The 13,741-nt window shown below is 38.8% G+C and overlaps 2 protein-coding genes across 2 annotated transcripts; both read right to left on the bottom strand.

The window, feature by feature from the left end:
* Nucleotides 1–4,622: 4,622 nt before the first annotated feature.
* Nucleotides 4,623–4,967, bottom strand: LOC117182636. Its single transcript, XM_033375738.1, has one exon. It carries the CDS (start codon nucleotides 4,965–4,967, stop codon nucleotides 4,623–4,625), a length of 345 nt encoding a protein of 114 aa, XP_033231629.1.
* A 2,059-nt stretch (nucleotides 4,968–7,026) lies between these two features.
* LOC117182637 lies at nucleotides 7,027–7,533 on the bottom strand. Its single transcript, XM_033375739.1, has one exon. It carries the CDS (start codon nucleotides 7,531–7,533, stop codon nucleotides 7,027–7,029), a length of 507 nt encoding a protein of 168 aa, XP_033231630.1.
* Nucleotides 7,534–13,741: the final 6,208 nt, after the last annotated feature.

Consider the following 13,741-nt stretch of genomic DNA (forward strand, 5'->3'; position numbering starts at 1 on the left):
CCCCCCCCCCCCCCCTCCATGCAATTATTAATGCAGTTTTCTGACGGCCCCTTCAAGTTTAGATTTTTGTATTTAATGAAATTATCCTTATAATGTATGGTTTAAAATTTTTTTAGCATAAAAATACACAACGAAACATCGACAATACTCAGAATACGAAATTACAACAATTAAAAAAATGACAATGAACTTTATTTTCAATTTGATTTATATTGGATAAAATATCAATATTACAGAGAAAAGTAACAGCGTTTTGCTTTAAAGAATTCAAATGATTAAAAAACTGAAATTATTAAAAAAAATGAAAAGGCCTCTAATTTTTCTCATTCTCATCATTTATGATTGAGAAAATATAAGAAAAGAAATGTCCGAGGAGTCCGAAAAGAAAGGAGTTCGTTAAACAGCCATTTTGGATAAAAATTGAAAAAGTTAGATACGATATGAAAAAAAGTCAAGTAAAGAAAAACATTGCTTTTTAAAAGCCCTACAAGATTATCATAGAAACTGTTTGGATTTTCTTGTAAAATCCAAAATTCTGATTTTCATTGTACAAAAAATAATGAGAAATGAAAAATCCCATTTTGTGATCAAACTATGCAGGATGCAAAAGAAGAAAAATAAAAAAAACTGTGAACTCAAAAAAGATCTAGAAATTCTTTAATAATCACTTCTTGATAGGACGCGTACTTTTTGTTTTATTCGCGAAAAATAACATTATAAATATGTTTCAAAAATGGTGACAAAATTATACAAGTCACGAAAAAAAAAGATTTAACGTAAATTGTTTACTCAAAAAAGTGCTTTTAACCATAAAAATGACATTAAAAATAAAAATGAAAAATTTGTGGAAAAATAACAAAAGGTACAGAAACAGATTGATAGAAAAAAGTTATTCGCCCAAAAAAGTGATGTAAATTTTTATTAATTCATTACATTCTTATTATTTATGATGGACAAAGTATTAGAATTGGCCGAAATTTGACACCACGACATTCAAATTTTGAACCAAATGAGGCAAAATACGACAAAAAGTCTCAAAGAGAAATGAAAGTTTTTGAAAAATCCTACAAAAGTTCTTTTAACCACTTTTCAATAGGACTCGTAATTTTGTTTTATCGTAAGTAATATATGCAGAAAATCGAAAAATCCAATATTACGGCAAAAGACGCCGAGATACGTAAAAAATCTAAAAGAAGACTAGTAGGATATTTTGCTTTATCTATCAAAAATAATATTAAAAAGCGAAATCCTATTATCAGCATAACAATGTGAGATAGAGAAAAATGTTTCAAAAAAGATTGTATTTTTAAAATTTATTTTAAGGTGGTTCATAAAATATAGATTTACAACTATCTGTCGCAGCGCGAGTGTCACGATAATAATGTTTACCTCAAAGCCTACAGAGCTTTTAGAAACTTAATCTTTAACTATACTTATTTAAGTAAAAAAATCAGAATATGAACACGCACATAAATACGGCGATCTAAAGAGATCTTTTTGATAAAGTTTCATTCAAGCATTCCAAATACAAAGGCGCGCTCAAATTTGCAAGCCACGGGCACAGCGCACGAGGAGAATGTCCCCGCGACAATAAATAATTCATTGACGGATTATTTTATTACAAACTAACAATTAAGAGATAAATGTTTTTGAAACTTTCCACTAATTTCTTACCTTTTAGCTTAAATTGAGAAAGGTCAGGGAAAATATTTGTATATTCTGATTAACCACTCGAGTAAAATTCAAAAATACATTTTTTTCCAATTTTGAAATTATGGGGTTGTCAATTTAAAAAATCTAGACATAATTTACATAAATAGTAAGATACATAAATTTCTATAAAATATTATATAAAAAGTCAAATAAAATAAAAAAATAATCTTATTATACAATTTTATCGTTTAATTATAATTGATTTAATTCACAATTAATTACAAAAACATAAAATTTTACGAATTATTGTTTAATTAAATTAATAATCGTGAGGAAGGCGGTATTCCTATAAAATTTAACTCTACATCTAAAACTCCAAATCGCTAATTCTACATGCGAGAAAGCTATACGATCATATTTATTTAAAAAAATAAATATTTTAAATTTCAACTCAATAGTTTTATCGATTAAAACTTTTAATTTCTTCAAATGTATAGTTTCATTTAGTAGAATTTCTACTGCCCCTTTTTCAAAACAACAAATTAATATTACTCATAGGCAGTAAATTTGCATTGCAAAATGACTAATTTTTTCCATAAAAGATGTATAGCAGCTAAAAATATGTATCACGATACAATTATATTTTAATTCAATTTAAAAGTACATCTTATGCATCTACATAATTTCTCGATGCAAAATTTACTTAAATGATTGATTCATTAAGTTGAAAATAATCATTCAAAATTCTCAATATAAAATTTGTATTATATATTTCTAAGTATTTACCGACTTAGTATCGGCTATTTGATGGACTTGTTCGACGGGTGAAGATTGCAGGGGCAAAGTAGTTTGTTGCCGCGATCTTCGGGTTGAGGGGCATGGGGGGATCGGGCAATTTTCGACGTGCGCCGTCTACAATTAGTTCCTCGAACTATGCACGTGCAGCATCTAGGCTTATAATATCTTTGCAAATACAACCTCTAAAACTTGTTTTCCATTGCAAACATTCCTTGAAATCACATAGATACATAAGTGTATTATAAGAGAGTTGGTTTATCATTGTATATTTTATTAGGCACAAGGAGGCGGTTAAAAGCAACATTCTTGAATATTATGTTACAAAAATAAAACACTGCGCTCCATTTGGATTATTTTGATTATTTGTATTTACTTGTATACGTTTAAGATTATCTCATCCCATAGAATTTAAGGAAGCCTGAAGTGTTTTTGTGTTTGCTCTATTTCAGTTTATTTGACATTATTATTTTTCAATTAACAATATTCGCATTAGAAAAAGAAATCTTATGAATGTCCGTACCAGAAATTCAAAAAAGTGATGTTATGGACAGTTCTACAGGTCCGACATCTTGGCACGTAATTTACTAGGTATCTTACCTGCCCAGTGGGCACAAAATTTGGCGACGTCTTTACGACATCTTTACGACAACTTCACGACATCATCTGTCCATATCGTCAAGATGTCTTTACGATATCGTAAATAAGTCGTATGATCTGACGATGTCTTTAAGATATCGCAAAGACACCGAAACGGCATAGACATATGACGTCGTAACGATGCCGTGAAGACGTTGCCAAATTTTGTGCTCACTGGATGTTTTCTGAGTAAAATAATTGACATAGGTATTTTCCGTAAAAAAACCTCCAGTTACGCGCAACTGCACATCCCTGCTTCTGAATTTAAAGTTCGTACGACGGAATGTGTAATTTTATTTTTATCGATTGTTGAATATTACACTGCTGTTCGAGGGTCCTTTTATTTACATCGCTAGAAGATGTAATTTGACACACTTTTGTAAAATCGCACAATGAAGTGTGTGACATTTACAATGATGCAAAATGTAATTTTCCGAAACTTTGTAATTTTACACAAATCTTTTTTTACATTGTAGCTCCAGAGAAGTCAACACTGTCACTACTAATGTTCAAATACCTTTTCACCGTAATCCAAATAATGTGTCCCCGAGCCGATCCAACAAACACTTCGCATCATAAAAAAGTTTTGGTTGTTAGGAAAAATTAGAACAGATGTCGCATGCGGAAGCTACGACCACGATCGTTCACCGAACAATCGACTTTATCGCAACCGGAAGTAATATGTCATCCGACTCGTTACTTCCCACAACACCAGAAGATGATCGAGTCGGAAAAATCACTCACCAAAAAGACGAAAGAGAAAGAATAACAGATTTGAAAAATGGAATAGCTAAGATACCTGAATGAACTCAAAAGTTACACTTGATTTCTATTTTTGTTCAATTATCGAGAAAGGTATACTCGTCTCAACCTTAGTTGGAAGACAGACTAGCCTCAACCCAAGCGCCGAGCCTCCTCAGTTAAAACCCTCAGACCATTTCCTGAGTCCCCTATCGAACAATAAGGCAGCGTCCGAAACTTAAAAACAGAGAGAAACCTTCAAGGAAAATAAACATGGAGAGAAAAACATTGTATTGCGCATGAAATAGGAAGGTCATTCTAGAGAAGAACAATGATATCAAACAAATTATTAACATCCTGCCCGCCTCGTTCACCGAACGAAACAGATACCAAGTATGAGGTTAACAGCTCGGGGCCGCCCGCCATGACACACAAATTAAGCACCCATGTAGAGTAAGAGAAAAAGGAAAAAGATTGAGTTCCGCATGCCATGAAGCACAGTGGGCCGCATAGAGTCAGTGCACGACTGGTAGCCAACACAATTTATCGATGGGGCGGTTGTAACTCTCGAAAGAAGTTTTAACACTGGCGGCTCGCACAAGTCCGACCTGTCCGGGGCTGACATTGGTTATCGGTCCTAAAGGCCATGTCCCACGTCGTAGTAGAGAAGTGTCGACAATCTACACGACGTCTCCAATTTAAAGATTACGTTTCATCAGAGTCCACTTATTTCTTTGTTGAAGCGTTTGCAGGAACTTGTGATACCAGCATTTCCAAAACTGGTCACGTATTGCTTAGACAAGACTCCAGTGGGTGACCTTTTTTAGTTCCTTATCAGGGGTTATTGCTCTGGGAATTTGTTCCAATGTTCTGCCTACGAGAGCATGACCAGGAGTTGAGACATGGAGATCTTCGGGGTCGCCCGTGATTGGAAGCAGAAGCCGAGAGTTCTTGCATGCTTCAATCTCTGTAGCGAGAGTGAACAACTCTTCATAGGTGAGACTTTGAGTCCCAACAGCTTTCTTCATGAGAGATTTTGCTGACTTGATATTGGACTCCAACATGCCGCCAAAGTGAGGAGCAGATGGTGGGATGAATTTCCACTTAATCCCGCTGTTTGCCAATGAATCCTGCACCATGTTCCAGTTAATTTCTGCTTCTCGTAGCATCGAGCGAATTTCGGCATCAGCATCGTGGAATTTGGTGGTAGTCTCACTCCAGATCTCACGAGGGGCACCACGAAGACCATCCAAGCATCATAGAGCGGCAAGAAATTATTGATTGGTGAGATCTCTGACTACCTCAAGATGAACCGCTTTTGAACTGAAGCAGATGAAGAGCGCGAAGTCTCCCTTACTGGTACGGTAGCCGCGTCCAATAGTCCGTTTTACTGCGAATGGTCCGCAAAAGTCACCTCCAGTTTTTTTCGAAAGGAAGACTGACTGTGACTCTTTCAGCAGGAAGGTCCCCCATCAGTTGACCGGATTGCTGAAGTCATACTCGTGCGCACGGAATACAGTTACGAATAAGCGCTTTTACAGAAATGCGTCTACGAATAATCCATGCTCGGCGAACAGCGTATGTTAGCTGGAATCGACCGTGTAAAGCTGTTCGATGTGCCCAGCCTATAATAAGAGAGGGCTGTCGCCAAGTACGATAACTGGGTGTCGTTGATGATGAATCGATGAATGGATGCAATCGAACAAGTTTGTTTCATTTCCGAAGTGCCTTTCCCTGAGGAAGGGTGCTTAATTCGTCTTCAAAGCTGCATCATTGAGCGCAGAAAACGCAAGCTAAAAATACGCTATTGGTTTCTTCGGTAATAAGACGCTGATCCATGAGTTCAGACGCTTTATAGCAGGTTTGAGAAGAAGTTTGAAGCGCAGACAATGTGCAATCGCTCTTGTTAGACGAGTCCATGAGGAGAAGCTGCCAATCGTAGTACGGTTGCAATGTGCATGACGAATCGCAGAGTAGGCTGCTTTAATTCTATATAATTTTCTTGGGCAGAGTCAGTTAGGGAAGATTCAGAAACGCTGGCCAGCAAGCCTCATTCTGCGAAAGCCACCTGGGGCCATTCCACCAGAGACTCTGCTAAGCTTAGTCTCGAGGATCCACTCCTCGAGAGCAATATCAGCTGGATTTTCCTGTGCAGGGACATATCCCGAAACTCGATTCGCGACATAAATCGGCCAACGGGAAGGATAATCTGTTTGTATCCAACTGAGAAAATTTCGGAAGTCCGACCAAACGTAAGTGACCGCATGAAAAAGGTCCAACTTCTTGCGTACATAATTAATCAATCGTAACACAAGCAAGGCAGCGCAAAGATCCAGTTTAGCGATAATGATGGTTTTAACGGGTGCGACGCGAGTGTTAGACGTTATAAGTTGGGCATTGCAGATTCCATGTGAGGAATACACTCGAGCGTAATCTATAGAAGCAAAGGAATATTTACTGGCATCTCCAAAACCATGGATTTCTATTTGTTCTTCAGGATGGTAGTCTATCCAACGCGAACAATGTATCGCAGTTATCTCAGATAGATTCTTCTGAAATTTTTTCTCATGCTACACCCAAATCATTAACTAGGCTATTGGTCTGGAACTGTAGTAAACTTTTTCGCAGTTTATCGCACTTAGGAATTCCATTTAATAGAGGGGAGTAGTTGGAAGACCACTTCTTCAGATACATTCCTCCAGACTTGAACAGCTGGATCAGTTGATCTCGAAGTTTGATGACAGAAACTTCATTACTCGCGCCTGATAGGATGTCATCAACATAAATATTTTTTCAAATCAGCTCCATGGCAGTAGGATAGCTGTTGGCTTCGTTCGTTGCTAGTTGCAGAAGAGTTCGAATTGCCAGAAATAGGGAGCATGGCATTCCGTAAGTAAGAGTCTGAAATTGATAGTGACTCTCCTCGTTCGCTTCTAGCTTTCTCCAAGTGATGCGTTGAAGTTCGACATCTGTGACGTCAACTCTGATCTGGCGATACATCGTTTCAATATTAGTACAGAAAACAATTCGAGGGAACCTCCTTTGCACCAAGACGGCAGCAAGGTCATTTTGGAGTTTTGGATCTGTGTACCATGGATTATTCAAAGATAGGCCAAAAGAAGTTGATTGCGATGCATTGAAGACAATGCGAAGTTTTTTACGACCATCTGCAGTTTGCCAAGCTGCATGATGCGGGATTTAGTAAGATGGCCTGGAACTATTACATGCTTCTGTAGGAGGAATGAGGCGCATGTGCCCTAGCCTTTTATAATCAGACATAAAGCGCGTATATTCCTCGTTCAGCAAGATGTCCTTGTCCACTCGTTGAAATACGGAGAATGGTCGAAGGGGAAGACGAACGATGTATCTGCCGGTGTTTTCGCGTCGATGTTCGTCTGTTAAAGCTTGCTCATATTCTAGATACTCGAGAGAAATCAACGGGGGATTCATTACTTCCTCTTGTTCCCAGAATCCCCTTAGAATGTTAACGAGGTTGTCCTTTTGGTAAACAGTTAAGGTCATCACGGCTTTCGAGTGGCCCGAATCGTCTGCAGTTGATGAGAATCCGACCAGACCGATCACAACCCATCCTACAACGGTTCGTCGGGCGACGGGAACTTCTCGTGGTCCCTTGCGAACTCCATCTAGGAAGAGTGAGCCGTAAACATCAGAGCCTAAAAGTGCGTCGAAGAGTTTGGGGACCATGAAGTCAGAATCCGCTTAGGGAATCCCTTGGATATGAGGCCATTTTTGATCCAGAATCTTTTCCGATGGAGTGATAACACCATGATCTTGAAGAACAAGAGTATTCACTTCGATAGGTGGCAGTGATTGCCGCGATTTGATATGAAGTGTCACACGTCTACGAGCTGTCCCAGTGGGTTTATTCCCCAGTGTGCTGATGGGCTTATTGACGGCCTGTTGCGGTAAACCAAGGCGGCGAGCTAATTGACGGGATATGAAGCTAATTTCAGAGCCGGCATCGAGAAGGGCTCTTGCTCGAAGATGATGTCCATCTGAGATCTTTACGGCAATCTGTGTCGTAGCACGTAGAACTGGTCAGGAAGAAGCGGATGATTTTCTTTCGGTCGGATGATCAGATTTCGAATCGGAACAAACCTTTTCGGGGGTTAAATGGCCCGAGATTTCAGTCAAAAGTCTTTTACGAGTCTTTTCTTCATGAAGTGTGCTATGATGTTGATTATGGCACAAACGACAACGAGAACTCGAAGGGCTGTTACGAATTTAATGTCCCATCTTGAGGCAATTAAAGCACAAGCGTAGTCTAAGGGCAGCTTGACGCCGAGCAGAAACATCAAGCTTAAGCTACTCTTGACATTGTCCGATGTAATGATGTGAGTTTCAAGCAGCACCAGATTGATTGGCTGACGTAGCGAGTAACCGAGTCTTAATTTTGGAGCCCGGCTGAGCGTTCCAACTTGAGACGGTAGGCCTGCCTCTGGATTCACTTATTGGCGTATGCAGTGTTTCAGACTTCAGTAGCCTTAAGTGCTCGAATTCGCTGCGTGATGATGGTGTCTAAAAGATTCTGCATTCCTCCTGCGCTCTCTGCATTCGAGGTTTTGATATCAGTTATGTTCTGTAGATGGTCTTGGAGGAGGAGCCGCTCATTCTCGTAGCGACTTACGACAAGTTTCCAGGCCGTTCCGTAGTTTTTCTTGGTTGTCGGTATCGTGTCTAAGGTGCTCCCTTCAGGTATTACAACTTCAGTACTGGAGATAGTGTTGTATCATTATATACCATGAAACAGAACAGGTCCCGAAAGGGCTTCCAGTCTTCTCGTCGACCTGATAATGCGGGCAGATTTATTCTGGGCAAATTTCTCTGTAAGCGAGAGTTTCGACATATACAACATGGGTGGAATAGAACTGATTCTCAGTGAAATATATCTCACCGGCAATGGCATCTTTGGTTACAAGTTCGAGATGATTGGATCGAAGAGTGTGGAAATAATCGTCTAATAACTGAATTTGGCTGCGTAAGACTCCAGAAGTGTTTGTTGCTCAGCGAAAAACACAGTGTTCTTTTTTATTTGAAATCGAAGCTATCAATGACAATTGGCTCTTTAAATGGTCCATGACTCTCATGATGAGATGTGCTCTTGAAACTTCATAAACTTTGCGATGCTTGCAGACCTGAAACCAATTTTAATGGCAACATAGAACCCCAGTAAGGGATTACATCTTGCAGGAATGAAGAAAACAGAAAATGAAAAGACAGGGAAGAGAGTAATGAATTTTCCATACAATGCGGAGACTCGGGGAAACAAATCCGCAGTCATTTTTTTTTTTAAGTATAATCAAAATTTTAAGCAAGATCAAACAGTAAGACTGTAAAGATACAAGAAAGATAATCTGTGATGGTAAATAAGAATGCCATGTCTGAGAACCTATCTCACGGCGCTTGCAATGTTGCAAACAACCAACCATCAATATGTCTGTCACGCTTGAGAGCCAGGCCTGAAGAGTTTGCAATGCTGCAAAAAATCCAACATCAATATGTCTGTCACGATTGAGAGCCTGTCTCGAGGCGTTTGCAATGTAACAAACAATCCATCAGCAGTATGACTGTCCTACCTGAGAGCCTGTCTCAAGACGTTTGCAATGTTTAGAACAATAACACAGTCAGTAAGTACGTTTGTCATGCCTGAAAACCTGTCTCGAGGCTTTCGCAACACTACAAACAAGGCATCAGCAGTATGGTTGTCATGCCTGAGAGTCTGTCTCGGAATGTTTGCAGTATTAAGAACGATTATATAGTCAAGAAGCACGTTTGTCATTCCTGTGATCATGCTCCTCCACTATCCAGCTCGAAGGACCAAAAATATTACTTATTAATCGCTGACTGGCGTGGGGCAACGAAGGAATCATGTCCGATGTTAGTTTGAGATACCATTAGCGGTTTAGGGGAGCTGTTTTTTGTTATAGGGACGCCAACGCGGCCAATTCAAGGACTTGCATACTGGCGAAGGGAGCCAACGTCTTCCCGCTGCTGGAGCTATGTTCTAGAGACCTGATGGCGATAGTCACGGGTCTTAAAGGAATAGAAAGGCTAGTCATGTGATCGGCTTACTTTCCATATGACAGCAATACCAATCTACCAGTGGAGATACGTGCACTGGTGGAATACTGCAGGTTAGGGGTCTTCCACTTTTGCTGTGGTGCGATGCTATCTCCCACCGTAATTTGTGGGGCAGCATAGACATCAACTCAAGAGGTAATGACCTACTAGAATACCTAATCACCACTGATTTAGATATTCTTAATACGGGGAACACCTCGACGTTTCGTAAGTCTGTCAGGTAGGAAGTCATTGACTTCATTCTCTGTACCGGTAGTTTAAGAGAAAACATCAAGAAGTGGAGAGCCTCAGATAAACCCACTCTCTCTGACCACTCACAGATAGAGTTTGTGTTATAATCCACTGCATCCTCCGGCCCTAAATGGGCCAAAAAGCCTAGAAGAACAATCTAGGGTCAGTTTTCCACGTAACTAAGAAGTGCACATTCAGGGGTGCCCAGGTCAATTAGAGACGTGGATACCCTTGAGATGGCGGCCGATATCTTCACGGAAGCCATCAAATCTACTCATGAAAGTAAGTGTCGACCTTTAAGAGCCTGAAAGGCTGGGGAGACACACTGGTGGAATGTGAAACCCGAAGAGCTTCGCAGGGAAATCAGAGAGAGGTTCAGACGTGCCAGTTCTGGCAAAAAGAAGGAACTGAGGACCTCATTTACAACGATGAGGGATGAATATAGGAGAACAATAAGTAAGACAAAGCATGAAAGCTGGACCCAGTTTTGCACTGATATTGAGAAAGGAGCAGAGGCGGCTAGACTGGATAAGCTGTTTTCTCAAAATCCGCATGCTATTTTCGGCACTCTGAAATTGCCTGGCGGGGGATACTCGGAGTCTGACGGGGATACCTTGGCTCACCTCATCAAGGTACATTTTCCGGGCTTCAAAAAGTTATGAGAAGAGGGGACGTCATCCCCGAGGCAATCAAAGCCACCTACGGCCCAACAGGCCCCGAAACGGCGGCTAGCCAACGAAATTGTTACCCCAGCCAGGGTCAGGTGGGCCCTGAAGTCCTTCAGTCCTTACACGTCTCCTAGTCCAGATGGCATATATTCAATCTTCCTACAGAGGGCTGGTGAGATCATCATAAGGCCGATTGTGAGACTTGCTTGGGCTAGTCTGACGTTGGGCTGTGTTTTGATGGCATGGAAGGGTGTGACAGTAGTCTTTATTCCGAAAGCAGGCAGGATCGGTTATACTTCACCCAAGGATTTCCGACCCATTAGCCTCACATCTTTCCTACTAAAAATAGTAGAAAGACTCGTATGAAAGATATATCCGCGATAAGCTCTTGTTAAGTAGGCCTCTTCACAAGCAACAACACGTTTACAGGGCTGGTCACTCGACTGAGACTTCCCTAAGCAGAGCAATTAACCTAATTGAAGCACAACTCAAGCAGAAAGGCCTCGCGATGGAATGGATCTGCCACATGTTGGCTAATAGGAACCTAACCACGACTACCCAGCGGGCACAAAATTTGGCGACATCGTTACGACATCTTTATGACATCATTAGGACATCCTATGTCCATGTCGTTTCGGTGTCTTTGCGATATCGTAAAGACATAATCAAATCATACGACTTATTTACGATATCGTAAAGACACCTTGACGTCATGGGCATAAGATGTTGTAAAGTTGTCGTAAAGATGTCGTAAAGACGTCACCAAATGTTGTGCCCACTGGGTAAAGGTGATACCACCACCACCATGCTCTTCGGAGTAATGCAACAAGTACTAAGAATAGTAGATTCATGTTGTAAGAAGACTGGACTATCAGTCAATCCAATTAAGACCGATGCAGTTGTATTCACCAGAAGGTATAAGTGGGGAACGGATAATGAGAATTCTACTAATATCGTCTGCCAATTCCCTGCAATTGGGGTTAAACGCGTAACACTCACAGACAGTTACTGCATCAATGAGTCTGAAATATCAGCCAACAGCGTGGCTGCGGTCCTCTCCTTATGGAGTGTTTTGGGGCCACGCTTACGGCTTATAAGGGGACGCAATGAGATCGCCCAAGCGTCAGGGGCTGTTGCGGTCTCAATCTATAATAATAATAATAATAATAATAATAATATATAAATATTAGGTTTTAGTTGGCCACACCTAGCTCTAGAGAAGTTAACGCTGTCACTACTAATCTTTAAATACCTTTTCGCCGTAATCCTAATAATGAGTCCCCAAGTCGATCCAACAAGCACTTCGCACCAAATAAAGGTTTTGGTTGTTTGGAAAAATTAGAAAAGATGTAGCCTCCGGAAGCCACGACCGGAAGCTACGACAAAAAAAATGAAAGAGAAAGTAACACAGATTTTAAAAATGGAATACCAAGATACCTGAATGAACTCAGAAGTTACACTTAATTTCTAATTTTGTTCAATTATCGAGAAAGCTATGCTCATTTCAACCTCTGTTGGAAAATTGACCAGCTTCGACAAAGCCTCTCCAACAAAGAGGTAGAGTCTATAACTTAAAAACAGAGAGAAACCCTCAAGGAAAATAAACATTGAGGGAAAACCATTGTATTAGCCATGAAATAGGAAGGTCATGCAAGAGAAGAACAATGATATCAAACAAATTATTAATATTATCAAAATTTCGATTGAAATTTGTTTTCATTGCAACGCTATGGGTTTCGATAAAACAACCAGATTTGTTATTTAGAAAATTTTGGTGGTAAATTTTAACACCAGAATTTTCGAGAGACATTTTTTTTTCGTGGGAACGCTATAGGGTTAAATAAGAACAACCAAGATTTGTTCTTTACAAAATTTCAATAGAAAATTTTTTTAACCAAAATTTTCCAGTTTTTTCCGTATTGCAACGCCTTAGGCTTCATTAAAAAACAGATTTGTTATTAACAAAATTGCAATAGAAAATGTTTCACACGAAAATTTTCCAGAATTTTTTTTTACTGCAAAGTATAGGTTTCAATAAAAGCAACCAGATTCGTTATTAGCCAAATTTCGATACAAAATTTGTTCAACAAATATTTTCGAGGACATTTTTCTTTTTGCAACGCTATAGGCTTCAATAAAAAGAACCAGATTTGTTATTAACAAAATTTCGATTCATATTTTTTTCAAACCAAATTTTCGATAAATTCTTTTTTTTCATTTCAACGCTATAGGCTTCAATAAAAACCAGATTTTTGTAAACAAAATTTCGATAGAAAATTGTTAACAACAGATTTTTTTAACCAAAATTTTCCACAGTTTTTTTCCCTATTGCAACGCCTTAGGCTTCATTAAAAAAAAACAGATTTGTTATTAACAAAATTTCGATAGAAAATGTTTCATACGAAAATTTTCCAGAATTTTTTTTTTATTGCAACGTATAGGTTTTAATAAAAGCAACCAGATTTTTTATTAGCCAAATTTCGATACAAAATTTGTTCAACAAATATTTTCGAGGAGATTTTTTCTTTTTGCAACGCTATAGGCTTCAATAAAAAGAACCAGATTTGTTATTAACAAAATTTCGATTCATAATTTTTTCAAACAAAATTTTCGATAAATTCTTTTTTTTCATTTCAACGCTACGGGCTTTAATAAAAACAAACAGATTTTTGTAAACAAAATTTCTTTAGAAAATTTTTAACAGATTTTGCGCGAGAAATTTTTTTATTGGAACGCTATAGGATTAAATAAAAACAACCAAGATTTGTTAACAATAAAATTTCAATAGAAAATTTTTTCAACCATAATTTTTGAGAATTTTTTTTTATTGCAACGCTACTAGCTTCAATAAAAGCAATCAGATTTGTTATTTACAAAATTTCGATAGAAAATTTTTTCAAACAAAATTTTCG

This window comes from Belonocnema kinseyi, chromosome 2 (assembly GCF_010883055.1).
Source record: "Belonocnema kinseyi isolate 2016_QV_RU_SX_M_011 chromosome 2, B_treatae_v1, whole genome shotgun sequence".
NCBI classification, from domain to species: domain Eukaryota; kingdom Metazoa; phylum Arthropoda; class Insecta; order Hymenoptera; family Cynipidae; genus Belonocnema; species Belonocnema kinseyi.

What these genes read in the sequence shown, in the direction of transcription:
- LOC117182636 (XM_033375738.1), bottom strand. Translation starts at nt 4,967, where the DNA reads ATGGTGCAGGATTCATTGGCAAACAGCGGGATTAAGTGGAAATTCATC.
- LOC117182637 (XM_033375739.1), bottom strand. Translation starts at nt 7,533, where the DNA reads ATGGTCCCCAAACTCTTCGACGCACTTTTAGGCTCTGATGTTTACGGC.